A 26,149-nucleotide genomic window follows, 5' to 3' on the forward strand; every position below is an offset into this window, starting at 1 on the left:
CCTGTCAAAGTAGCATTTCAAATATAACTAAGTACAATCGCAACAATGAAATATTTAACTTCAAATTGTTGAGCTTAATATACAAATACAGCTAATGGAATTATAGCAAGTGCCTATTATTATATAACAGAATTTGTAGATGTCTCTACACAATGCAATTTCAAAATTTGGGATCATCTTGTAAAACCATCACTTTGATTATTATCTTCATATCACTGTAATTATTGAATAAAGTCACATTTTCTTTCAAGCACTTGCTGTCAATGAAATACGCACAGTGAGCGGCATCACATTAACAAAACTACACCACATTATACCAGATGAAAGACAACTACTTGAGTTCAGACAACACGTGATCTCGTACTCATATTGTAGATTATGTTGTAACAATTTAGTGACTGAGTAGGCAAGTCAATCCATGTCAAGGTTCGTTTTTTCTTTGCGAATGAAAATTAGAGTTTCCAATAAACATACTGGCAAATGGCATAAGGTCCGTGAAGAACCACTCACTGAAAAACACTTAACAATTTGAAGAAACGTTCACAACAAACTTTCATTCAAAAAAGCTCCCACAAGCTTACAAGGAATGACGACATCAGAAGATCTTACAAAAGTCTGTGAGAATGACGCAAGCCATTTCACTAAATAGAAGAATATATTTACAAAAGAAGCAAAAGAACAAAACAAAAGAGCGTTTCAACAGACATGGCAAATAGAAAATAGTTTGCTCTACAAACTTACTTTGTACCTTTCTCTGGCATTATGACCAATATCATAACTAACATCGCTCAAAATATGCAGATAAAAATACCAAAAGCATAGTGCTCAGCCATTTTACGTTGCGATTGGCATTGTAGTTTAATGCTCTTAAAATATGATTTAACAAATAAAAGTCAGATGCAATGATGCATATTGTATATCCGTAAATTATAGCTGAAACTAGTTATCTTGAACCCATGTCCTGTGGATAACTGGGTACATTATGTCGTTTTTTTTAATTACAAACTTTTGAAATTAAATGAGGGAACGTAAGGCATCCGAGAGCATTGTACAATGCGCACAGAAAGCATGATGCCACAATATGCAACACAACTAACATCAATCTGAAGATATAAAAAAAGTTGAATATAATATAGTTCTATCACCATGTTTAAACAATTGGGGCTACAACCTTCAATTGAAGGAAGCAGCTGCTGCCATAAATTTTACAAAGCTGTTTGTATGTTCTTGATCAAACTTGTGAAAGCAACGCAAAAAGTACCAGGTAGCAATGGAAGCCAGAGAACTGTGCTATCGCATCTGCTCATTGTATTTGCAAAAAGCTGACAATAGGTACAATTATTATAACACGTAACTTAGGTGAATGTTAATTTTAACAACGGTTATCTTTTCAGACACCACTTTTAACTGAAATCTTAATGATTGTTGCACAACCCAGAATGCAGACCATCAACATGTTTGAAACTGAATTTAAATTGTCGTTTTAGATTGTGGGTTACTTGAATGTTATCAAACGTACAATTATCTTTTTTAGTAATTTAACATCTGCAGAGGATAAATAATACCGGTATAGAAAAAGATTAACTTTGCTAATTACATATGTAAACAGCAGAAGGCAAAGCATAAAAAGTTGATGCATTGCTTTCGCTGACAATGATTAAACAAAATTTCTGAGATAAATCAAATCATTTCAAAAAGTTCGATTACCGTACTACTACTACACATAGCAATTCTGGACTCCAAACAATAATTATGTAGCGACACAGAAAACTAGGCTGTAATTTCCAAGAAAATCACCATTTCCAACTGTCAAAGTCTCAACTGAAAGTAGTTTGGCGCAAAAGCAAATTTTTTAGTAAATAACTATATATGATACATATAAAAGTTATGGACATTTCAGTTCAACATAAAAACCTTGATATTTTCACATGACCTATAGCATTTTACACAGTAACAGATCAAATCTGTATTTTTTCAAAGTGGCAGAATGAAACAAAAACCTGGTAATTTGTAAAGGAAATATCCAATGCGCACTTTCATCTATAAAAATCAGCAGTTTGTAAGACAACTCATTGCTTGTTACAATTGCCTTACAAGCAGGAACCTGTACGAAGAAAATGGAAACACAAGAAAAAACGCACATAGAACATCGGTTAAAAATAACAGTTACATATATACTTTATGACAAACAGGTGTATCACCACCATCGCCTTTTGCTGCTGCTATTGTCCTTTTGACGACTTGAATGATGGTCTGAAGTGCTTTTCTTCTTTTTCTTTTGTTGATCGTGAAGGCTGGCTTCCACAGCTCTCTGCATGTCTTCATCATCAAAACCATTGTCATCATAAGAATTATTGTATGGCCTGTAGCGTGATGATGCTGAATATCCAACTGAAGGGTGAACATCAGACCTGTGTCTCCCTCCCGTGTCCTCTTTGCTCCTTTCAATGCTTAACTGTTCTTCATCAAGTTTTCCATTAATTTTTACAGCTGTTATTTTTCCATTCTTTCTTACTTCAACTCGCTCTTGGCCATTTTCTACAACTTTTTTTGTTTCAATTGTTTCACCATTGACTTGCTTCATTGTTTTTGTCACTGATCTGCCAGCCGCACCACCACCTCCACCACTACTGAATGACGTGAAGCTGGAAGCACCTGTCCCACCAAAGTTGGAAAAGTCACTGAACTCTGATGAAAACCCCATTGATGGAAAACCAAATCCAGCCCCAAATGGATCATGGTGACCAGAGTGCATTGAGTTGAAACCCGAAAACATTTCAGCAAAAGGGTCTCGGCCACCAAAAAACTCTCTGAAAATATCTTGTGGATTATGAAATTCAAAGTGAAAATCTGGACCTCCTCCACCTCTTCCTCCAGTAACTCCTTCTTTGCCATATCTATCATATACATTCCTCTTCTCTTTGTCTGACAACACTTCATATGCTTCAGAGATAAGTTTAAATTTGGCTTCAGCTTCTTCTTTGTTGTTTGGATTTTTATCTGGATGCCATTTTAAAGCTAACTTTCGATATGCTTTTTTTATGTCTGCTTCCGTTGCACTTTTTCCTACACCCAATGTTTCATAATAATCCACATTTGACATGGTACTTTGTTCAACAATCACAATTGTATGATATTAAAGTGTTTTTTTCTTTCGAAATTATTTTATTAACAAAATATGAACAGTTGCTGAATTGAAGGAAAAGGTTATGACTATCATACAATCTTTGTAAGCCTATCTCAAAATTAAAAACCAAAATATTTCAATCAAGTTCAGGCTTCTAAGCTCCCGGCTCCGAAATTTCCATGCAGATAGTCCATATTTGGCCGTCGGCTCCAGCCATCGAATTTGGCAATTGTCGAAGTAATCAAACAAAGTGTGAATTGCGTATGCAAACAAGTACCAACACAAATTTTGAACACTGTGGGGTGGGGGTTACAGAAACCCAATCAGTCTGTAGACGTTGAATCAATGTAAAAAAATGTCTGATTTGCTATCTGGGTCTCCAGTCACTACTCCTTGATATTTCAAACTTTTTTTCTCCACTTGCTTTCGTTTGTTTGCTACCTCAGTGCATTTAACTACAACTACAAATATGTTTCAAGGCCTTATTTGCTGGAATGGCCCGTTTCGGCGAGTCCAATTCGGCTAGTCCGATTCGGCGAGTGCCCTATATTTCGGCGAGTTCCCTCTTTGGCGATTTTTCGAAATTTTTTTTTTAAATTATTGGGTACCGTAGCCTAATTATCATTGCCGTATTAGGGTTAGGGGTTGGAGTTAGGGGGATAAGGGTTAGGGGGTTAAGGGTTAGGGGGTAAGGGTTAGGGGGTTAAGGGTTAGGGGGTTAAGGGTTAGGGGGTTAAGGGTTAGGGGGTTAAGGGTTAGGGGGTTAAGGGTTAGGGGGGTATTTGAACGTTTAGCGACGTTAAAACGATGTAAAAGCGGCAATGATAATTAGGCTACCGTACCCGATAATTAAAAAAAAAAATTTGAAAAATCGCCGAATAGGGCAATCGCCGAATCGGACTAGCCGAATTGGACTCGCCAAATCGGACTCGCCGAATAGTAGCAGACCCCTTATTTGCATTGTTTGGGCCTTATTTGCGTTGTTCTTTCCTAAGTAAATCCAGAAACACGATATCAAATAACAGATTTTTAAAATAGTGAATTTTTAACAGACTCTTCATTTTGGCTGACAGGCGCAAGAATTAGGGTGCCGGAAAGAAACTCTGGTAGGCTATGTTTGGTGGCCGGAAAAATAAAGGAGCTTAAAGACCTGAAGTTATATCTGCATACAGGTACACAACTACACATAACCAATTATCATATTACATTTATTACATTTTGTGGAATGCTTAGTTTGACTGTAATTGTGTAGCGTTGACAGTAGGGTAGGGTGCGGCTGATGCCCTGTAAAATTTAAAACTCGATCGTAGCAAGCCTAACTTTTTTTGGGGAGTGAGGCTTGGTGTACAAAACTTAAATATGAAGTTTCAGCAAAATTGAATAAGGTCTAGGGGGTCCAGATTGCAATCAAACTTTTATAGGATTATCGATTTTCCCAAATTTCAATTTTGCCATTAAATTGAGTGATTTATGTTAAAAAGAATTTGACTGATTTCTATACATTCATGTGATGGCAGCTAATTTTTGTAAATCATTGCAAATTATAGTTTTTATGCTGAGAACAGCAACTTAGGTTTCACTTAGAACCCGTGTGTCGATTTAGGGGTAATTTTACATACTTCATACAATGAAATTTCTAAAATTTTTGCAGAATTATGGCACTTTTTAAAAAAAAAATTTGCATTCTTCTTAAATTTTGTACCTTAGAGGGAACACTGCTCCAGCCCATAAAATTGAGCACTCCTGCAACACACGTATGCCTTCTTATTGGAGGCATTGAAAAACAGTGATAGATGCGCTTGTAGTCTATAGTTACAAAGTCAGAAACCAGGTATTGTCATCACAAGAATCAGTAGCTTTTCTTTTCCTTTGGTTTGAAAGAATCTTCCGACTGTTTTCCACAACTTGTATGACGTTTTGATATCTACTTTCAATTTGGGCAGCTGGTAAGAAATCTTGGGCTAATTTCACTCCACGTTCCGCCGTATCATTAAGCACTTTAAACTTAGATACAACTTCTTTGGCAGATAAGAAAGCTTCATGACTTTGCCACTCAGCAACTGGAATATCTATTAAGGAATGCTGAATATTTAACAGGTCAAAAAATTTCCATGAATCACTACCGATCAAGCTTGGTAAGGTTGTTTCAGCATGAACTTCTGGAAAACTAGGTTTCCCAAAGTCCGTTCCAAAGCGCTTTGAAAGTGTTTCAGCTTTGGATGATTCTTTAAAGCCTAGACAATATCGCATTTTTCTGTATAACTTACTACATTACAAAACAGCGACAAGGGAACCATTTCCTCGGTTAAGTACCACAAATGGTTGCTAAAGGCTTTTTTTGCAGTAGCCGCAACAGAAAAATCCATCTTTTCATAAGCAGTTAAATTTTGAATAAGCAGTAAGTCACTTGATGGCGCAGTGCTACTGACTGGACATTCAAACCACCATGGTAAGTACACGTAAACACAAAATTGAACGAATCTTCTTACTTTGTCTGCTTGTCCCTTCTGGAAAATGGTGTTTTTAGGAAGTTTAGCAGCGACAATATTGCTAAGAAGATGCATCTTTAAGGAGTATAATCAATCATCTTGGACATCCATCGGGCTCTATGAACAGCTCCAGGTTTTTTAAAGTGAAACTCATCAGATTCTTCTTCAATTTCGAGGTACTTTAATGCCAGCTCCAGTAGTTCCTTGTAATCCTCTCGTAAAAATTTGGGTGAATTTCGATTTCCTTTCAGTTCATTTGCTAATAGTAAAATCTTTTGTCTTTGATTAGTTAAAAAATAGTTGTCTTTGTAGGATTCAGAACAATTGAAGTTACAAGTCGAAGTGTGTGTTAATAAAGCAAAGTTATCTCGGAATCGTGTAAACAAAGAGATACTTGGGCCTCGTGCTATCTCAATGTCAAGATCTTCCCACACATGAGAAAGAATTACTTCACCTACATGGTGCCTACTAGGGTAGAGTGAAAAAAAATTTTTCTTTCAAATCAAAAAGTCTAGTTTACTAAAATTCGGAGTTGACCCCAAAAACACCTTTAAACACAGTTTTGGGTCGGTGTCCCCCAGGGGGTGCAGGCACACCCCCCTAAAGTTCGAAAAACCCCAATTTTATAAAAAAAATTAATATTTCATTAACCACAGACGATAGAAAGTCGGTTGATGGCTCAAAATTATCAGAAGGTACAAGTTTATATTACCTTTAAGAAAAGTATTTTTACTAAAAGCACTACAAAGTGGTCATTTTTACAATAATGTAATTTTAGTCATAAATTTACGTCAAATTTGGTCGATTTTTGTATATTTAGTTGATATTTTATGCTTAGTATGGTGTAAATGCGTACAGTGGCGCTTGGCTACAAAACCGCATTGTTAATGACGGATAGAGCAGGTGCTGCTATTGCTACTGCCACTCTCAAAGCATTTGGTATAGTAACTGACATTGATAAATCACAAGTTATTAATAATAATAATAATTTATTTGCATCAGACAAAGCTGTCCATATCCAAAACGAAACAACAAAATAATACACAAACTGCAAATGCACAAATAACGAACAACAACAACGAAATAACATCAAAAAATAACAAAATAATACACAAACTGCAAATGCACAAAATCTCAATAAATAGGCTAGGCCTATCTACTGTTACAAGTTTACAGACAATGGTACGGTAGCGTTACAAGTTAGAAGAACTGAAAGTATTGAGAACGATAAAAACAATCAGATGAAATGGCAGCCATCAAAACTAGATAATAGCATACATAGAATTATTATAATGAAGACGGTAATTTGATATACGATGGCAATCAGACCTCATCAGGGAGGCAACAATAGAGTTAGACGATACTTCGCATCTTCCAACAAAAGAAAAAACATATTTACGAAGTAATGCATCAAATGTTATGATGTTACACAAGACTTGATGTTCACGTACGCTATAGCCTAGTGTTTAGGCAAATTGTGTATAATTCTAAACGCATTATTGAAGGCAACACGCAGACGATTAATGTCACGTTGATGATAATAATTTTCCCACAAATGACATGCATACATTGGAGTACCATAAGAACGGAATAGAACAATTTTAATATCACTGGAGCACTTGTAAAATTTTGATTTTAATTTGTTGGCAGAACAGTAGATTGATCGCACTTGTCGATTTATATCCTTGTCGTCACACATTGCCGTGTCAAGAAAAACACCCAAATATTTGACACTGTCTACGAATTTGATCTCACTTCCATTGAGCCGTACAATTGGATTCAAATTTAACTTTAAGTGTTTGGTTTGGAAGTACATAGCAAATGACTTTTTGCAGTTAAAAATGACATCGTTAGAAAGCGCATAATCTTCACACACATTCAAGATACTCTGCAGACCATGAACACTTGGAGAAATACAACAAATATCATCAGCAAACATGAGATGATTAACAAGTGTATTACCTATGTAACAGCCTGCCTTGGTTTTGCTTAACACAGTCGATAGATCATCCATATACACGGCAAATAAGTAAGGACTGAGAACACCACCCTGTTTGACACCATTGCTGACAGAAAAAGACTGTGAGTAATGACAACCCCAGCGTATGTACATCCGCTGATGGGTATACCAATAAACTATTAGACGAACAAGGCACATCGGCACTCCTCGTTGAATTACTTTCTTGAATAGGAGGTTGTGGTTTACCCTATCAAATGCTTTCGAAGCATCTAAGAATACAGAAAAAACAGGACTTCCACGTTTTCTGTAGTAAGACACAGCTTGCTTAAGTACAAAAATGCACATATCTGTGCTATGCTTAGGTTTAAAGCCAAATTGATTATCGTTTGTTGTGAGATAGTCATTAATAAAAAAAAGTACAACATGTTCAAATAGTTTAGAAATGACAGTAGCAAGAGCAATAGGTCTGTAGTTTGCGATGTCTCTAACGTCACCAGATTTGTTTTTAACAATGGGAACTAATTCAGTTTTAAGACAAGCATTTGGCACATACCCATGAACAAGGCACATATTAAAAAATGATGAAAGATATACACTGATACTGGAATCTGCATAAGCAATGTGCTCAGAAAATATTTTATCACAACCAACAGAGCAATTTAATGGCAATTTATGAAGCAAAGAAGAAACTGTGTCAGCAGAGGTCAGAAATTGATTAGTATTGTGATACCCATGTATATCATTTAAGTGAGATGAAACAAATTCTTCATTGACAACTTTTTACCAGTCGAGTTTAGCAATTGATTAAAGTGACACATCCACATGTTCGAAATGTTTTTACTTCCAACAGCACTTCCGACAGAGGTAGGTAATGAACATCTTTGTGATCCAGACTGTCTAATTTTATCCCAAAATGTTTTAAACGAGGAGTCTGCATTAAATGCTTTGGCAATGGCATCTGCTTCATGCTGATCTCTGTTACTTTTGCACTTTCGTAGAGAAGATTTGAATATTTTACGAGTAGCAGACATGGCCTTGTGTATGCTGCCAGTTTTAGGTTTGCCACCTTCAACCCAGTCCAGGTACTTAGCTCTGGCTTGCTTGTGGAGGGACTTGACAGTATTGTTCCAACCAGGAGTTGAATAAGTAGATATTTTCTTGTTTTTAACTAAAAGAACTTTTCTTGAGGCATCTAGGAGGACCTCTACGATACTGTCATAAAACTTGTCAATCTCCTTTAAATGAGATTTATCACAGCAGAGAGAGTTTTGACATATGACAGAATCAGCTTGCAAAGAAATATGAGCTAACCTGTGTTTAGTTTCTTGAGCATAGCGTTCTAATTGCAGCTGAGATGCTGCTTTCCAAGAGAAAGTATTTGAATTGGTATATTTGGGATCAATGAAATCCAATTTTGGAAGCGACTTACAGTTGAAATTAACCGATAAGGGTCGATGGTCAGATATAATATAGTCATTGAGAACTTATACCTTACAGATGGATTGGTGTGGAGCGGTGGAAGTGACACAATGGTCAATCCAGCTACATGTCCCATGAGCATCACTGATGTAGGTAAATGATTCAGCAGGTAACAGGGCCATGTCAGAAATAATCAGGTCCTGATCTGCACAGAAGCTTTTGAACATGCTTCCAAACATATTTTTGTCACTTGCATTAAAGTCACCTCTGAGGATACAAGTGTTATTGCTTGGGCAGTCAAAAAGCATACTTTCTAATTTACCCAAGTATTCTAAGTATTTGTCCTCATTGTTATCACAGCAGTAAGGTAGATAGACATTTATAAGGACCATGTCTGCTTCCCCTATTGCAACTTTAAGGCCAATAATAGATGAATCATCACTTTGAAAAACAGAAGCAGGAATACTTTTACTCCATAGGATGGCAGTGCCACCATAAGGTCTACCTGTATTCATCTTATCAGAAAAGTCCATTGCAGAATAACCATATGCGTAGTGATTTTTGCTAATTGTAGAAAGGAAGGCCAGGTTTTGCTTAGCCAACCAGGTTTCCTGCAGCAGTATGATATCATAATCCTTGCATAGTAACTGAACATCATGCAGAGATGATGCCACACCTCTGCAGTTGTATGAGACAGCCTTTAATTGTTCTTTATAGTTACCTTCCATCAGGAGTTTGTGTGGTTGTAGGCTCTATCCTAAAATTCTTAGAAGCATTAAGGAAACGTTTTACTAAGATACCAGTAGGCCAGTTGGCAGTATCCAGACATGTTTTCATTGGGATTCCTGAGACAGAAACTTTAAAAGAACTTATTGACCGAAGTAAATTAAGGAGAGAACGACAAAAGTACAGAGAAGAAATTCAGAAGGAAGAAGAATTGCAGTTCGATATTTTGGATGGACTTTATGTTGATGGGCGAAAGGAGGCCACCATTACTAGTGTGAAACAAGGGAGCAACTATCATCGAACCAGAATCATTGAAGAGCACTATGTAGTTGTCGGTGAACCCTTTAAATTTTACATCACGCATATCACACCAGAAAATGGAACTGGTCAACAAATTGCTCAAGCCGTGTATGGTGCAATTGAAGGCACAGCAATGGAAAGCAAGCTAAACATCATTGGGACAGACGGAACAGCAACTATGACAGGGAAAAAAATCTGGTTTCATTACTTTCCTTGAAAAAAAGCTTGGGCGTCCATTGCAATGGGTGGTGTGCTTGCTGCATCTCAATGAGCTCCCTCTAAGGCATATATTTCAAGAATTAGATGGTTCAACAAGTGGTCCAGAATCGTTTTCTGGAACAATTGGCAAGCAATTGAATGGAAAAGTGTCAGCTTGGGCTGTGGCGAATTTTCTGCCTATCTTAAATGACGAATTTCCTATTCTTCCTGATGAAGTACTTGAAAGTCTCAGCAGTGATCAGTATTATGCTATGCAAATGTGTCAAGCCTTTATGACAGGCGTAGTTACACAGGATTTGAAATACCTCGAAGTTGGTGGATTATGCCATTCCCGTTGGTTGACCTTAGGATGTCGAATCCTACGTTATTACGTTTCAAGGAAGAGGCCTTCAAAGAATTCGCGCACTTTGACTGAATACCTTGTTCGAGTTTATTTTCTCTGTTGGTTCGGCATCAAATATCATCATAGAATTACAGACGGGTCCAATTTTTTTTTCTTTATGCTAAATGCCATTTCTCATTTTCCAAATGTACTGGTAAACAACGTTGGACTTAAAGTTTTGCAAAACAATGCTTTTTTGCCCACCATGAAAACATAATTTTGGCAATGCTGGGAGATGATGACCGAGGCGTTCGTATCACTGCAATAAACAAAATTCTTCAAAGCAGAAGTCAAAGCATCCATCAAGAAAATGGTTCTGCTAAGATACGAATGTTCATTCTTCCGAAGTTAGATGCGGGAGCCAAAGCCTATTACGATATGTCAAGTTTAGACCTTTCCGGTTTTCACGAGCCGCCTGCAGTCAGGAACATGACGAATGAAGCTGTGCAACAAATTATGACAGATGAACTTGAGCTAAACCATCCCTGCCATAACCAGGCAGTGGAAAGGCATGTGCACTTGGTAACTGAAGCTGCTGCAAGCGTTGAAGGTTTTCACAGACGAGATGGCATGATTAGACAAAAAATTAAGTCTCGTATGCTAATGCCGTGCTTCAATACCAAAAATCAATTTAATGTCTGATGAACAATTTGCTGAAATTTGATTTATGATAAATTTGAACTTGGTCGTATAACTTACACGTAATTGAACATTTTTACATCAGCTCACTGTAGTTAAGTGCATTTCTTACAGCAGTTTTCTTCGCTAAGAAAATTGTAAAGTAAGTATTTGCTCAAAGTAGATTAAAGTACAAGTTTGCCCAACGTATTTTTTTCTGCTTTAAAAAAATTTTGCCCATACTTTTACTTCAACACACGAATTTTTTAAGTAATATGCCAAAATTTCACACAAATCTATCTTCACATTTTTCAAATCAAGGAAAAAATTGCTCAAATAATTTCTCAACTTTGCACCTTAGAGCGAACACTGCATTACAGTTACCATTTTATGATATTCATATTGTTAAATGACAATGAATCTGCTTGATTTTTCACTTCTATGACACATACTAAGCACAAAGATTAACTTAATTTACAAAATCGACCAAATTTGACGTAAATTTACAACTAAAATTACATTATTGCAAAAATGATCACTTTGTAGTGCTTTTAGTAAAAACATTTCTCTTAAAAGTAATATCATATAAACTTGTAGGCTACCTTCTGATGATTTTGAGCCATCAACCGACTTTCTATCGTCTGTGGTTAATGAGATATTATTTTTTTTTTGAAAATTAGAGTTTTTCGAACTTTAGGGGGGTGTGCCTGCATCCCCTGGGGGGCACCGACCCAAAATTGTGTTTGAAGGTGTTTTTGGGGTCAACTCCGAATTTTGGTAAACTAGACTTTTTGATTTGAAAAAAAAAAATTTTTTCACTCCACCCTAGTGCCTACACGCAGCCCAAAGTAATGGGTGACCTATATGTTCTTGAAGTTGTATACAAGCACCAGTTTTATGCCCTGTATTACAGCTTATTGTGTCAAAAACAAGAGATGCCACAGAATCTTTGCAATGCCAATCTTTAAGCAACTGCATGGTAACTTTGGACACAAGTGCTCCAGCTTTTTCTGTTGAATGGGTTGGGATTTTTGGAACACCTAACAATTTACTGCCACCAATGCCGGAAATCAAAACTGGGAGCCTTTCATCTTGCTTGTACTTGCTGGTTAATGTTTCTAGAAGTATTCCATCCCAATGTAAAGCACCAACAGCAGGTGGTGAGCACGCAGAGAGAATTTTTTCTGAAATATGTTGCGCTGTTTCAACTCTGTATCTATGTGACTGAGATGGATGGAGATTAAGCTTCGAAGCATCTCCAGAACAGGCTTGAACCACAGAATGGAGAGTAGCAGATAAGGCAGTTGGTGTAATGTTGTTTCTTATTGCTGCAGAGACTAATTCTGGAGATTTCATTATGTCATGAGGAATGAAGATGGTTGTTCCTGTTTTTGATGTTCTTTTATGAGAGCGTTTTTTTTTTTCTATCTCACAAATCATTGAAGATGTGCATGGCTCGTTGTCCACGTCATCCTCAGCTTCTAAATCAATAGCATTATTTATGTCATTAACTCGGGTCTCCTCCTTTGCTACTCGTCTGTCTTGCTGTTGTCGCTTGGTACTGATCTTTTTAACTTTTGCTTCTAACACTTTATCTTTTCCAGCCATACTTGCTTCTCTGTTGCCTTGCATACTGATAAGGAATATTTAGCCTGTCTTCTTCATTGCTAATTTTTTCCATTACATTGCGTGGCCAGAAAGGAAAGGTTTCGTTAAGCTTTTTCTGAAATTCCTGTATATTTTAGTGGCTTGCCTTTGTCTCTCTGGTCTCTATTAATCTTCATCAGCATTTGAAATTCTTGCTTGTAAAAAGAAATGATTTTTTCTGACATTTTTTGCTTTGCAACTGTAGGAATGTTGGGTCTGCTACTATTGGGCTAGTCCGATTGGGCTAGTCCGATTCGGCTAGTCCGATTCGGCTATTTCCTTTTTCGGCTACAGCCCGATTCGGCTAGTCCGATTTGGCTAGTCCGATTGGGCTAGTTCCCTATTTGGCTACAGTCTTTATCAGTTAGTTCACTATTCGGCAATTTTTGGAAAATCAAACGATAATCCTTCTGTAATCCTACAAAATCCTTCTGTAAATCCAACGACGCCTTCTGTTTATTTAGAGAATTTTGTATTTTATTCCACAATATGGTTTCTTTTGCATTCCGACAAACAAAAACAAATTGAAATGAAATTTAGGGAAAAATGTTTGAACTATTAAATTGAACTGTTTGCTCACATAAAATCGACAACGATGCCTTCTGTTTATTTAGAGAATGTTGTATTTTATTCCACAATATATTTTCTTTTATATTTGAAATAATCGAAGCTTTAGATGAGTGGGGTTTACACCTAACCACTGAGATCTTAAATCATATTTATGACACCGGTAACATCTCTAGTGATATGGTACGTTCCATATTCATAACTTTACCAAAGAAAACCGGAGCAACAGAATGCTCACTCCACAGAACAATTAGTCTTGTGAATCATTTAACAAAGATCTTACTCCGAATCATGATGATGAGATTGAGACCAAAACTAAAATCGGAAATTTCAACAGCACAGTTTGGAATTGTTCAAAACAAAGGGACCACAAAAGGAATTTTTACATTAAAAATGATAACAGAGTATATATGTCCGATTCTTCTGTGTATTTAGAGAATTTTGTATTTTATTCTACAATATCGTTTCTTATGCATTCTTGCATTTTATCCAGTGTTTACCTTTGAGTGCCTTCCCAGACGGCAAAATCTGTCATTTTTAAAAATGACGAATTTTGTTGTCTGGGTTAGTTTAAAATATGTTTTTTACATCAAAACAACATTTTTCATTATTAACAATAGAGGTTAATGAGATAAATGGAAGTGTTTTGTTAGTTGTTCGAGTGTGTTATTGTTCAAAATACATGTAAAAACTTACATACGAGTTATTAATTACGGAGATAGCATAAATTTAATGCTCTAAAACAAAGTCATATATTATCATAATAGTATAGTCAAACTGGCAAATAAGCGGACGACAGTTTTTTATGATAATACGCGGTCCATCAATTTAGAGTACTAACCGGCAGTAAGTATTAACCGGCGATTCAATTCGATAATATCAAACCTCCATCTTTACACTCTGACTACAAAAAAAAATCAGGCCTATATCACGTGAAAGTTACGAGTAATTAAGCATTGCTTTTAACGACCTAATTTTTGAAAAAAAAAATGTCTTAAATTTATTTTTGGAAGCCGGTAGGTTATTAACCGTCACCATTGTGAATAGAGAGTTCAAGGCAAAGAAGTGTTTAAAATTTATATTTGAAAGGGCGTCACAAACTAAGATATCGATTAAATAATTTTAAAGATATCCATACTGTAGGCAGGGTGCAACCTAGTTCGTACCCTGAACAGTTCGTACTCTCATTTTGTACCCTGAAAAGATGGAAAGAAAAAATAAAAAAAGCCGAAATCGCTGATTGCAGTTTCTGAAAACAAACCGGAAATTTTAAATGTTTGCAGAAACTCCAATCAACCCTAACCCTTTTAAAATGTTTGTGGAAACTGTGATCAGCGACTTTGCCCTTCGGCAAACTCTTAGGATCATTACCAGAAATCAGGGATATCTAAAGAAGGGGATACGAAGGCTTTTACTACGTCTGACAATAGAAGGGCTTTTGTTTATCGTAAATAATCTGTGTTTATCGTAAAATGACAATTGGCACTGATAGTAGTTTAATAAATCTTGTTATGATAACTTGCATTGCGCTATTAGAATCAGGCCTGGATATTCACAGCATGCTCACTCATGGTTGCTTGTTAATTCAACTACTAAACTAGCCTACCCATACACTTGCTTTACATCTAGCCTACTGCAAAGGCTTTGTTGAGAAAAACAGCTTACTGGTAACTTTTCAACTGTCTTTGTAAACAAGGGATGCAACCTAGTTCGTACCCTGAACAGTTCGGACCCTCAGTTCGTGTCTTGAAAAGATCGAGAGAAAAAATTAAAAAAAGCGGAAGTCGCTGATCGCAGTTTCCGCAAATATTTTAAAATTTTTCCCTAAAAAGATCGAGAGAAAGATAGCACAAAGCCGAAGTCCCTGATCCCAGTTTCCGCTAACTCTAACTATAGACTAATCTATGCTCTAACCCTAAACCTCGCTGATCGTAGTTTCTGCAAACATTTTTCCGTAGTTTCCGCTAACCTTTACCCTAACTCTAACCATAGAGTATAATCTATGCCCTAACCGTAACCCTCGCTGAGCGCAGTTTTCTCAAACATTTTTCCGTAGTTTCCGCTAACCTTTACCCCAACCCTAACTATAGAACAATCTATGCTCTAACCCTAACCCTCGCTGATCGCAGTTTCAGCAAACATTTTTCCGCAGTTTCCGCTAACCTTTACCCTAACCCTAACTTAAGTTATAGAGCAATCTACCCGTCAACCGGGGTGACTTTGTTCACTGGGGTGACTTTGATCAGCACTGTTTTAGCTTTGTAATCGCCAATTTGAGTAACTGCACTTCGCTCAAATTCCAAGGATGGGGTCTGAAGTACTTGAGCGAAGTCCAGTTACTCAAATTGGCAGTTACAAAGCTAAAACAGTGCTGATCAAAGTCACCCCGGTGAACAAAGTCACCCCGGTTGACGGGTATGCTCTAACCCTAACCCTCGCTGATTGCAGTTTCCGCAAACATTTTTCCGCAGTTTTTGCTAACCGCAGTTTCGGCTTACCCTAACTCTAACCATCGAGTAATCTATGCTCTTTAACCCTAACCCTCGCTGATCGCAGTTTCCGCAAATATTTTTCCGCAGTTTTGCAGTTTCCGGTCACCGCGGTTTCCGCTAACCCTAACCCTCGAGTTCGGCTTTGTGCTATTAAACCACAGTCTCTATATTATATACATAATATAGAGACTGTGATTAAACTGCAATCAGCGATTTCGACTTTTTAAATTTTTTCTCTCGATCTTTTCAGAGTACGAACTGAGGGTCCGAACTGTTCAGAGGGCCCGAACTAGGTTGAGCCCGTAAACAAGTATACTCTTTAAATATGCTCTACGTAACATTTGCTAACTGTCTTCTGTAGCTCATTGTACCAGCTGCACTACAAAACTTTATACAATTTTAAAAAGAACCACATGTTTAAAGCACTACAAACTACCGCCCTGGTAGTGTCATGAGAATAAGGCAATCGCTGCGAGCCTTCATATCCCCTTCTCTAGATATCCCTGCCAGAAATTTCAAAATGTTTGCGGAAAAACAGTTCTATTTTTTCCCCTGATCTTTTCAGTTTGTTTGTTTGCGAAAACTGCAATCAGCGACTTTGGCTTTTTTTAATTTTTTCTCTCGATCTTTTCAGGGTGGGAACTGAGGGTACGAACTGTTCAGGGTACGAACTAGGTTGTATCCCTGTAGGCCTACCTACTGTAAATATATCTTTAAAATTTATTGTTAGCTAAACTACGGTAGGCTATACAGGTACGGCATATTCTAAGCTTGACTTTTTGATTTGAATAATTAGCCTATGGTACGTACTAGCTTTGTCTAATAGGCTACAAACATGGAAACAAAACATTCTATTGTCAAAAAATACGATAGTCTGCAGTCTGAGTTAGTAATAATGATGAAAGCTTGCAATTGTCACCAATTATAATATTTTGGCTTATACTTTTTTGTTGTTTATGTTGAACATGTGAATTATGATACCTAGGCTATTGCAACATAAAAAGGCTAATAGGTTTACATAGGCGGTAGACCCAAACTGAGCTATACGTTCAATTTACAATTGATCTCAGATTAACTGCAACTAACTGTGCCTGGATTTCTCAACTTGTCCCAACTTCTAAACCAAACCTTGACCAAACCCCAAAGCAATCAACAGTTTCAACACCGTCTCTGATCTGATGAAGTGTGAACTGTTGAACTTTTCTAGAAAAGAAATAATTTGTTTTCAAGCCACCAGTGTTGCTGATGTGAATCAAAACATTTCGAGAATATTCTTTGGTGTTGTTTTTGCTTTGACGGGATAAAGAAGGAAAGGGACATGGTAATTTTTTATTTTCGAAGAAATGACAATTGTGTAACACGTTTGTGTAATACTGGAAATTCAATATTACCATGCTTGTTTGGAGAGTTCTTATCAGCAGTTTCAAAGCCTTACCAATAAGCCCCTGCACGATGGATTTGTCGGTGTGTGGAGGCTTGTGCGGGTAGTGGGCATAGTATCTGGGTTTCAACAAAATGATATCCCAGACAAAGGCCAATTTTAAAGCCGGTGCCTGGACGGCACAACGCCTTTCCAGAATTCCAGGCAGACATATCTGTATGAAAATGCCAAACACTGGTTGAAGCACCAAAGGCAGCGCACATAGGCCAGATGTTCACGCCTTACCACTCTGTTTCAGGCAGAGGTGGGCAGTAGCGCGCTACTTTTGTAGCGGCGCTACCTTTTCGTTAAAGTAGCGGTAGCGGCGCTACTTTTTATCTGGAGTAGCGGCAGCAGTAGCGGCGCTATTTTTTTTCCAAAGTAGCGGTAGCGGGAGAGGCGCTACTTTTTTTCAGTCGCATTCCCGCTACCCGCTACTTTTTAATTTAAATTGAAAAAAATGCTTGTTTTTTGCAATACTGACGTGGTCAAGCAGCTATATAATCGGCTTGGTTGCAAAGTTTTGGTCTTTTCTAGCTGACGTCAACTTCTTCGGCGAATATCTCCGTGTGATGAAGCCTTTCTGCCAGGCTTTACACATTCTTCAGGGCGAGTACAAGGCATATTACGGTGTCTTGCTTCCAACCATCACAATTTGCGAGAAGAATTTGACCGAGATCAGTGATCTTGTGACCTGTGAGGAGTTGAAAGTGAAAGTCCTTGGAGGGGTGAAGAAACGATTCAACAAGTGCTTCAACAACATGAAATGCGTTATGGCATCATGTCTTCATCCCTCCTTCAAGACGTCGTGGCTACAATTTCTGCACTACGTTTCCACGGATGATGCTGACGCACTGCAAGAAAAAGTCAAGACAGATGTAATTCAACTGTTGAGCGTGGTCAAGCAGCTATATAATCGGTTTGGTTGCAAAGTTTCGGTCGTTGCGTCAACTGTTGCGAGAGACAGCAAGCCAGGTTGTTACCGAGAAGAGTGAAGCCAACACCAGTCACGACTCCGAGGATGAATTTTTTGGTGTGTTGACGCCATTCCGTGAAACGTCGATGCAGAAGGAAGCAGCAATTGTGGACGCCTTTTTTACGGACAGGAGCAAGTCCTTGAGCTTTTCGAATACCGAGTTAAAACATACCTGTTCATTAAATACAACACCCCCATTCCTTCCAGTGCTGCGGTGGAGAGACTTTTCTCTGTTGGAAAAGATGTGCTTAAAGTGCCTCTTACAGGTAAATAAATTCGCTAAATTTACCTAAGATACCAAAAAGATGACACTAACAAACTTCCTTGACCAGCAAATCGTAAAAAATATCAACAGGCTACTAAGTTACACGCTTGCAAACTTTCGTTGACATCGTTGGCACTCATTCAATTGCGAAAATAAAAATGGCAACACTGCTGTGACGTCACAGTAAGCGAGAAGGATACATTCTTTCTCTGTGATGACTTGGTAAAGTATGGTACGGCTACTGCAAAACGTGAATGTGTGGGGCTCTGTTGGTCTAAAGCAGGGGTCATCAACCTTTTTTGCATGCGGGCCACTTTGGCGCTGAGGAGACCTGTGGTGTGCCGCACTAATAAAATTTTAGGTAGGTTGACTCTTATGCTAGAAAAGAACGTATTTCATACCCAGTATCCAGCGTTACATGTTTTTAATATTTATCTTAGAATACTGCAGCAACAAAATTAATCGAACAACGCTACTGCCAGGCCAAGCTCCTCAACACTTTTGACTTCTTTAACATTGCCTAGTAAACGAGGCCACTTGTTTTGCGCACTTATAGCGAGGCGAGCGGTTTCATCAGAATGTTCATCGCCAAGCAAGAGTGGTGTTGTCACTGCGCTTCGCAAAAGATGTCTTGCAATTAACAGTTTCAGTGAACATGGAAATATTTGACACGTCGCAATACAGGCAACAATAGTGACCTGCAAACACATCAGCGAAAAATAGGCTCCAATAACAGGAAGAAAGAAACCAGGCACCATGCATGTAACAAACGCTGGTGGAAATCACCGAAAAAATGTTTCTATCGTAACTCATAATGAACAGTGTTCCCTCTAAAAAAGGAATGAATTGGTTTTTCATCTTTTTTGTGAGAGTCTATAAAACTGTCTTTCCTTGATTATTAGACAAATGTCACTTGCGGTGCTTATTATCATGGCAAGAATTTTTGATTAACAACAGTCTGCAGTAGGCTACTAAGCTAAATATTTTCATAATACCAGAAAAAGTCTTTAAATTTATATATAATATTTTTCCAATTTATTATAAATTGAGTTGACACACCGACCTATTTTGCCAACAAAAACTTGCATAAAGGTATTAAAGGAACACTGCTCGTGAAGCCCAATAACGGTGAAACGCACACTAGTGTTTACAGGACATTTAAAAATTTAAAATAAGCAAGCCTATGCTCACAGACATTTTCGAAATTCGAAAACAGACGTTTTAATCAGCGATTGGGACAGTGTGGCTGGACATCGCATTGGAATAACTTTAAACGACCCCTACCTACAACTACAATCTGATTAATCGGTCGGTGTAATCGTATGCAAAGCGAAAATATGCTTCCCGGAAGGTATTTTTTGCCTTCGTGCTGTTTAACTCTTCAAGAAAACTATTTTTGGTTAGCCTATACTTGTGCGCTGATATTTTCCGCGGGCCGCACATAACAGCGTGGCGGGCCGCAAGTTGGTGACCCCTGGTCTAAAGCATGTGCAAATTAAGAATTAGTGAACATGAATTAGTGAACAGAAATTAAGAATTAGTGAACAACCGAAATGAAAAAGTGAACTTATTATTACTATCAGGTTTCGATCAAATAAGTTGTTTACTTTTATCAAACAGCATCTCAATTCAATAGGGCTACAATTTTCATACTTTTTTATTTGTCCTAATCTGGCTATAGCCATTTGCAGTGTAACAACAGTATCTCACAAACAGCACCTTTAATTTATGGTTGAAGCAATGCCTACAAATTGCTGTTTATGTGACATTGTCAGTGACAAAGACCGTGTGCTTTCTTTTCCCACTTTCCCACAAAACAAGGTAGGCTACTGAGAAGAAAATGATCAAAGTTTTCTTCAAGTGTTCGAAAGTGAAATGGGCCGTACAAAACTAGTCGTATATGTTCACTTCACTGAAGATGATTTTGTTAATACCACTAAAGTAAAAATGCCTACAGGCATGTGTTGGAGTATATACTACAAGGTGATGCTCTCGGAAGCAACAATCGGATTGTGATGCCGTCATGCATTGTTTGGCGAATCCGAAACAATTTTCCAGATCCAGATGGCCGTTACACAGGATTTCAATGGCCAACTGAAGGCACATTATGAGAGAGAGAGAGAACTATTATTTTTGAATAGTGATGATGAATTAAATATGAATGATGATTCGTACGATTTCTTCATTTTTCACTTAAAGTATACTTTAGGTTTTGTAGGAACGTATCCAGTACAGTTTTATTAAACTGCAAAAAACAATAAATCTTCGAAAAAAGCAACCACTTGTACCAACACCAACCAAACTGTGATCCACTAATTACATCTAGGAAGCGTTTGTTTCATCCGTTGCGAACGACGTCCACTTAGGATGACGTAATACCACCAAAGTCGTTCCAGAGCAGTGAAATATGGAGTTTCGCCTGTGGTGGCGCTGCGGAGCAGTCGTTTGATTAAATTACGCCCTAACCAGTCGAGCTACGAGGTTAAGATTAAAAAGTTCGCTAAGTATAATTCTGCGCTAGGAAATGCTTTAAAAAGTTACTATACGTGGGTCCAACCTGTCAGGGGCACTTTAAGCGAAAGCGGGCAGAACTTAGAGACTCTCATTTTGAAATGCTCGTGTTTTTGAAAGATGCGTAACAATAAATTTTCCTTAGAATGTGTTTTCTATAACGACGTTAAAATGACAGCGTAAACGAATGATAACATTCGTTTTCAAGGTCATTTTTGCGTCACTAGGGACTTGAGTGTTTCCTAGTGTCATTTTAGACAAAGGTAGCGGAAGAAGTAGCGGTAGCGCGCGCTACTTTGGCCCGAGTAGCGGTAGCGGGTAGCGCGCTACTTTTGTAAATTGGTAGCGGGTAGCGGTAGCGCGCGCTACTTTGGCCCAAGTAGCGGTAGCGGGTAGCGCGCTACTTTAAAAGTAGCGGGTGCCCACCTCTGGTTTCAGGCTACCAAAATTAGCATAACTATTGCCTAAGATTTGCAATAGACCTACTGCCAGGAGAAAGCCTGTCAGTGAAAGACTAATACTTTTATTGAAAGGATGAATAGTAGGCTAGTTTGTTGAAACAGATCCACCCGATAGTTCAATCAATTTGCCTAACCTAGTGTACTACAAAACACTCAGACGAAGAAACGGTAATAACAAGGGTAGGCTAACTATAAAGGCCATAATCCTACAAAATTACTAAGATTTGGATTATGAATAATAGGCAGGGCCGTTGGGAGGATAGATTCCCGGTACCAATAAGATCCTGAATACCCTAGTCTAGACACTTCTAAGAAAACGCACTACAGTCAAAAAATACGTGTTGGTTTCTCCCGTTTCCAGGCTCCTTGGAATGATTTCCAGCCCCTAAAATCATCCCAGGCCGTGGTCCAAAATTACCCCAGTCAACGCTATATAGGCCTACTGATAATAGTTATTATTGTGATGAGCCAAAGCATCACCTAAAAAAATGTATTGGATATAAAATAAATCAATTCAATTTATTTGATAGGACTATAGACATATAATACAAAACCCAGTGCGACTGAAGTAAAATATATTTTTCGATTACTTTCAAGACTATTGGTCTAAGGCAGGGACGGGCAACCTCTCCAGTCGGAGGGCCTGATATGGTAAAATCAACTGGATAATAGTTTTAAAAATGTGGGGAGAAAAGTTTTGCTTAAGTTTTGTTTGTAATAATTTTCTTTAATATGTCAAATTCTCTATAATAACACACATAGGCCTATGCTGTTAGGTCAAACGGTTCAAGGCGCATAATAAAACTTTTAATGGTTGTAGCCTAAGTGAGTGTAAAAGTTCTAGCCTACTCAACAACTAACACACAATGAATCAAGCAGAGAAAATTGAAAAAATAACAGATAGGCTACGTAGGCTAATAATGTGGGTTTGACACCTGTCAGAAGATATTTCATTTTCTTGATACATCCATTAATCGCACATACAGAATTATATAATAGGCTACCAACTTGATTGATAAAAAGTTATTCGACTTTCCCTTGAAAAACACAACGGTCACGGCTTCGAGAGCAACACAAAGTAGGCCTATATTTCGTGAAACCCTGACTTCTGTATCGTATCGTACAACCGACACAAACATGATTAGCTTGAAGCAAGTTTGCACTACTAGCCTGAGGTATAAGATAGATCAGTTCAGAGCCACGATGATGTCGTCACAATCGAACAAACGCTTTGCTAATCAAACAATCAATTTTGTTTGATTAGCAATCGAAACTTTGCAACAATCAAAAATGAATTATACGTCTTTATGACGTCACTGACGGAAGTCGAATAAATAGCGACAGTAAACTGTTTCGGTCTCAGGATCGAGTCTTATAATAAGTTGAGGTAATCTCATGCTCAATGCTCATGGTAGCCTAATTTTCGCACATTTATTGCACTGAAGATAAAAACTTTTCACAATGTTAGCTGAACATGAGTTGAGCATCCCCATTTTGGGCTCTTTGTTTTTTTATTAGATTAACAAGGCGTTCCGACCATTTTTCTCCTAAGTTTCGCTGATAACTCATAAAAATAAGGTCGAGTCAGTAAAAACAGCCATGTAGTGGTTGTTGCATTCTGAGACTTACGATAATGCCATAAAAACGTTGAAGCACAATACGCAGATGACAGTAAAGAATTGTAAAGGGGCGGATGGTAAATCTGGGGCTACCAAAATAGTAAATGGGATCATGAGTCCTTGTTTTTTCGATGATTGTCTTACATCTGCACAAGCTCTCATGGCTATTCAAACAAAGTGAACAATGGTAGGCAGGATTGATAGATCCCATTCATCTCAGATATAAAAAGTATATTTTGTATTTATGCACAAGCTTTGCCGAGTACCGTAGTTGGATAGCTTAGTGGTTATGGCGCTCGCTTCCAAATGATCCAATATGCAAAATACTAAAATACCATATAGATAATATAAATATAATTCAAATACAAATAAAATACAACATAATTTACCAATAAACTCAATATAAAATAAAAATAATCGTAGGCCCTAATTACTTTGCGTCAGTTAATGAGAAGACTTTCTACATTTTTTCAAACGTTTGCAGGATCCCAGATTATTCTTTATAATTTATTTATTATTGCCAAAAAATGGCTTTTTTGTTGAAATAACGCAGCTACGAACGACTATGTAAAAAATAAAAAAGTTTAGGCTTTCTACATTGAAATAATGAAATGTTTGTCTTACAAGTTTTCCTGATGACGTTTTGCAGCATCTGAAAAGTGAAAAAATAGTAATGATAAATAATTTCACAAAACTGTGGTTTGTAAACGCTTCACAAGCAATTGCCCATGTAGCTTACTTATTGTAGACATCTGAATCAAATAAGGTTGGGAGATAGATATCTATCTTCTTATTTTCGCTTTGGCTCCATCGCTGTGCCATACAAAGCGGAGCAACACCTATGCCAGGGATGGCGAACCACTGACCCGCGAGTCACGAAGTGACCCATCACAGATTTTCAGTGACCCACTTGTCTTTTTTAAAATAATGCAATTTAAACAAATATTTCAGCAAAGAATAAATGTTTCACTAAATATTTGTAATAAGGCCCCACCCTATTTTAATCTAGTACTGTACCTAATTGCCATATAGCAGTCTGATACAACTAAAGCTAATTAAAGCGAATTGTTGGAAGAAGTACAACTTTTTTTAGCTGAAAAAAATCAAAAATATCCAGAGTTAAGCGAAAGTAGGCTACGTGGTTGAATGATTTACATTTTTTCGCTAATTTCACATTGCATTATAATAAGTTAAATACTAAATTGCAAGGCTGTGGAAATATTGTATTATCCATGTTTGGGCACATTAAAGCATTTGAGAGGAAACTCGCTTTTTTTTCTGTAGACCTTGAACAAGGTCAGCTGAAATATTTTCCTCAGTTGTTGAAGCACTTTACCAGCACCAATTTAATTTATGAACAAAAGCAAACTGCACTCAACAAGTATGTTTTACTGACGAAAGAGGCCAAAATGTAATGTCAGAAAGGTTTACCCAGTTCCGAAAGCTAGATACTACATTGCAGTTCATTCTTTTCCCGCATGCAATTCAACTTGAAAATCTTGAATTTTCAAACTTTGAATGGCTTCGTACATGTTCTAGTAGGCCGTGCTTCGTCTTTACAACTTGGAAATGATAGACTTTCCAGAAAGTGCAGTTTGGAAAACAAAATTTGTAGACTTAAATCATCTCCTACAAAAAATCGAAATGAAAACGGATATGGATGGTTGTGACTTTCCTGCTGTTGAAAACCATGCTGAAAATATAATTCTCACACAGTGGAACTCCCTGCCAAATTCGTTTGAAGCTATGAAAAGATTTGCGGCAGCTCTCTTAACGTTGTTTGGTTCTTCATATTCGTGCGAATCTTTATTTTTGCACATGAATTTTATACAATCAAGCACACGGAATCATCTCAGCTCAGATATGAGTGCTGCATGTGTAAAGCTAAAAACTACGGATTACCAACCAAGGATAATAAGACTTGCAGAGAAGATGCAGCAGCAAGTTTCGCATTAACATGTAGTTTCGCATTAACATGTAACTAAATGTATGACCCACTTTTGCTTTTTCAAGGATTAAGGTCTCTTTTGTGACCCATGCACTAAAAAAGGTTCGCCATCCCTGACCTATGCAGTTTGAATGCAAGTGTAACTATACTGTTGTAAGTGCCATCTCGCAAGCAAAATTCCTGATGGATCGAATGCATAAGAATATGACCCACGTGGCATTTTTTTCAACTCACTTTGATCGGTCAGTGTTGTTTTGCCGATACGGTTACTCCGAGTGGTTCCTGTTCCGCCAATATTTCTTTCAGACAGGTAGTCAAGCAATGGCATAAGACCACTGACGTGAGCTTGCACATTACGGCGTAGGCTATTGAAGCGAGGGCCGGCGCAGAGGTAGTCTAGAGTCTTAGACACTTTTTTTTATTGGCAATAGAAAATGTGAAAACAGCTAAAAAAAATGTGGCTATGTGGACGGTGTCCTTTTAAAAGGTAACAATAAATATAAAGCAAAATAAACAAACACGAGAAGCAAGACCTTACACATATTAGAGTGTAGTAGGAAAGAACAACGTTATAGAGTGTAAAAGTATGAACAGACATATTTCATATCTAGGCTATTACTAATAGGCAATAGCCTAAAACTTGCATGTTCCTCCTTACCACCACTTCCTGCCCTTCTCATTTTTCAACAATCTTCAAACTTTCACAAAATCCAGAAAAAGTACACTGTTCTCAAATATTTATCAGCACCTTCCAAAACAGTCCCTAAACAAGTATTAGCAAGTCCAAAATGGTTCAATCGAAATAGGATGATGCAATACTGAGTCATTCAAAACGATGTCCTTTTAAAAAGACACCGGCCGTAAATGGGTTGCAAGTGAAAACACTAGAGCGTGAAATTAAGTAGTCAGTTTTGACGCTCACTGCTACAAAGTGGTTAGTGCAAGTTTACTAGCCTAAATATTTAGTCAGTTTGAAAATTTAAAAGAAGCTGAGTAGCTTAAA

General features: G+C 37.5%; 1 protein-coding gene across 1 annotated transcript; it reads right to left on the reverse strand.

Moving 5' to 3' along the window:
* Position 1: 1 nt before the first annotated feature.
* On the reverse strand, positions 2-3,184 carry LOC145767631 (dnaJ homolog subfamily B member 8-like). Its single transcript, XM_082579485.1, has one exon. It carries the CDS (start codon positions 3,101-3,103, stop codon positions 2,198-2,200), a length of 906 nt encoding a protein of 301 aa, XP_082435611.1. The 5' UTR covers positions 3,104-3,184; the 3' UTR covers positions 2-2,197.
* Positions 3,185-26,149: the final 22,965 nt, after the last annotated feature.

This window comes from Aplidium turbinatum, chromosome 3, assembly GCF_918807975.1.
Source record: "Aplidium turbinatum chromosome 3, kaAplTurb1.1, whole genome shotgun sequence".
NCBI lineage: Eukaryota > Metazoa > Chordata > Ascidiacea > Aplousobranchia > Polyclinidae > Aplidium > Aplidium turbinatum.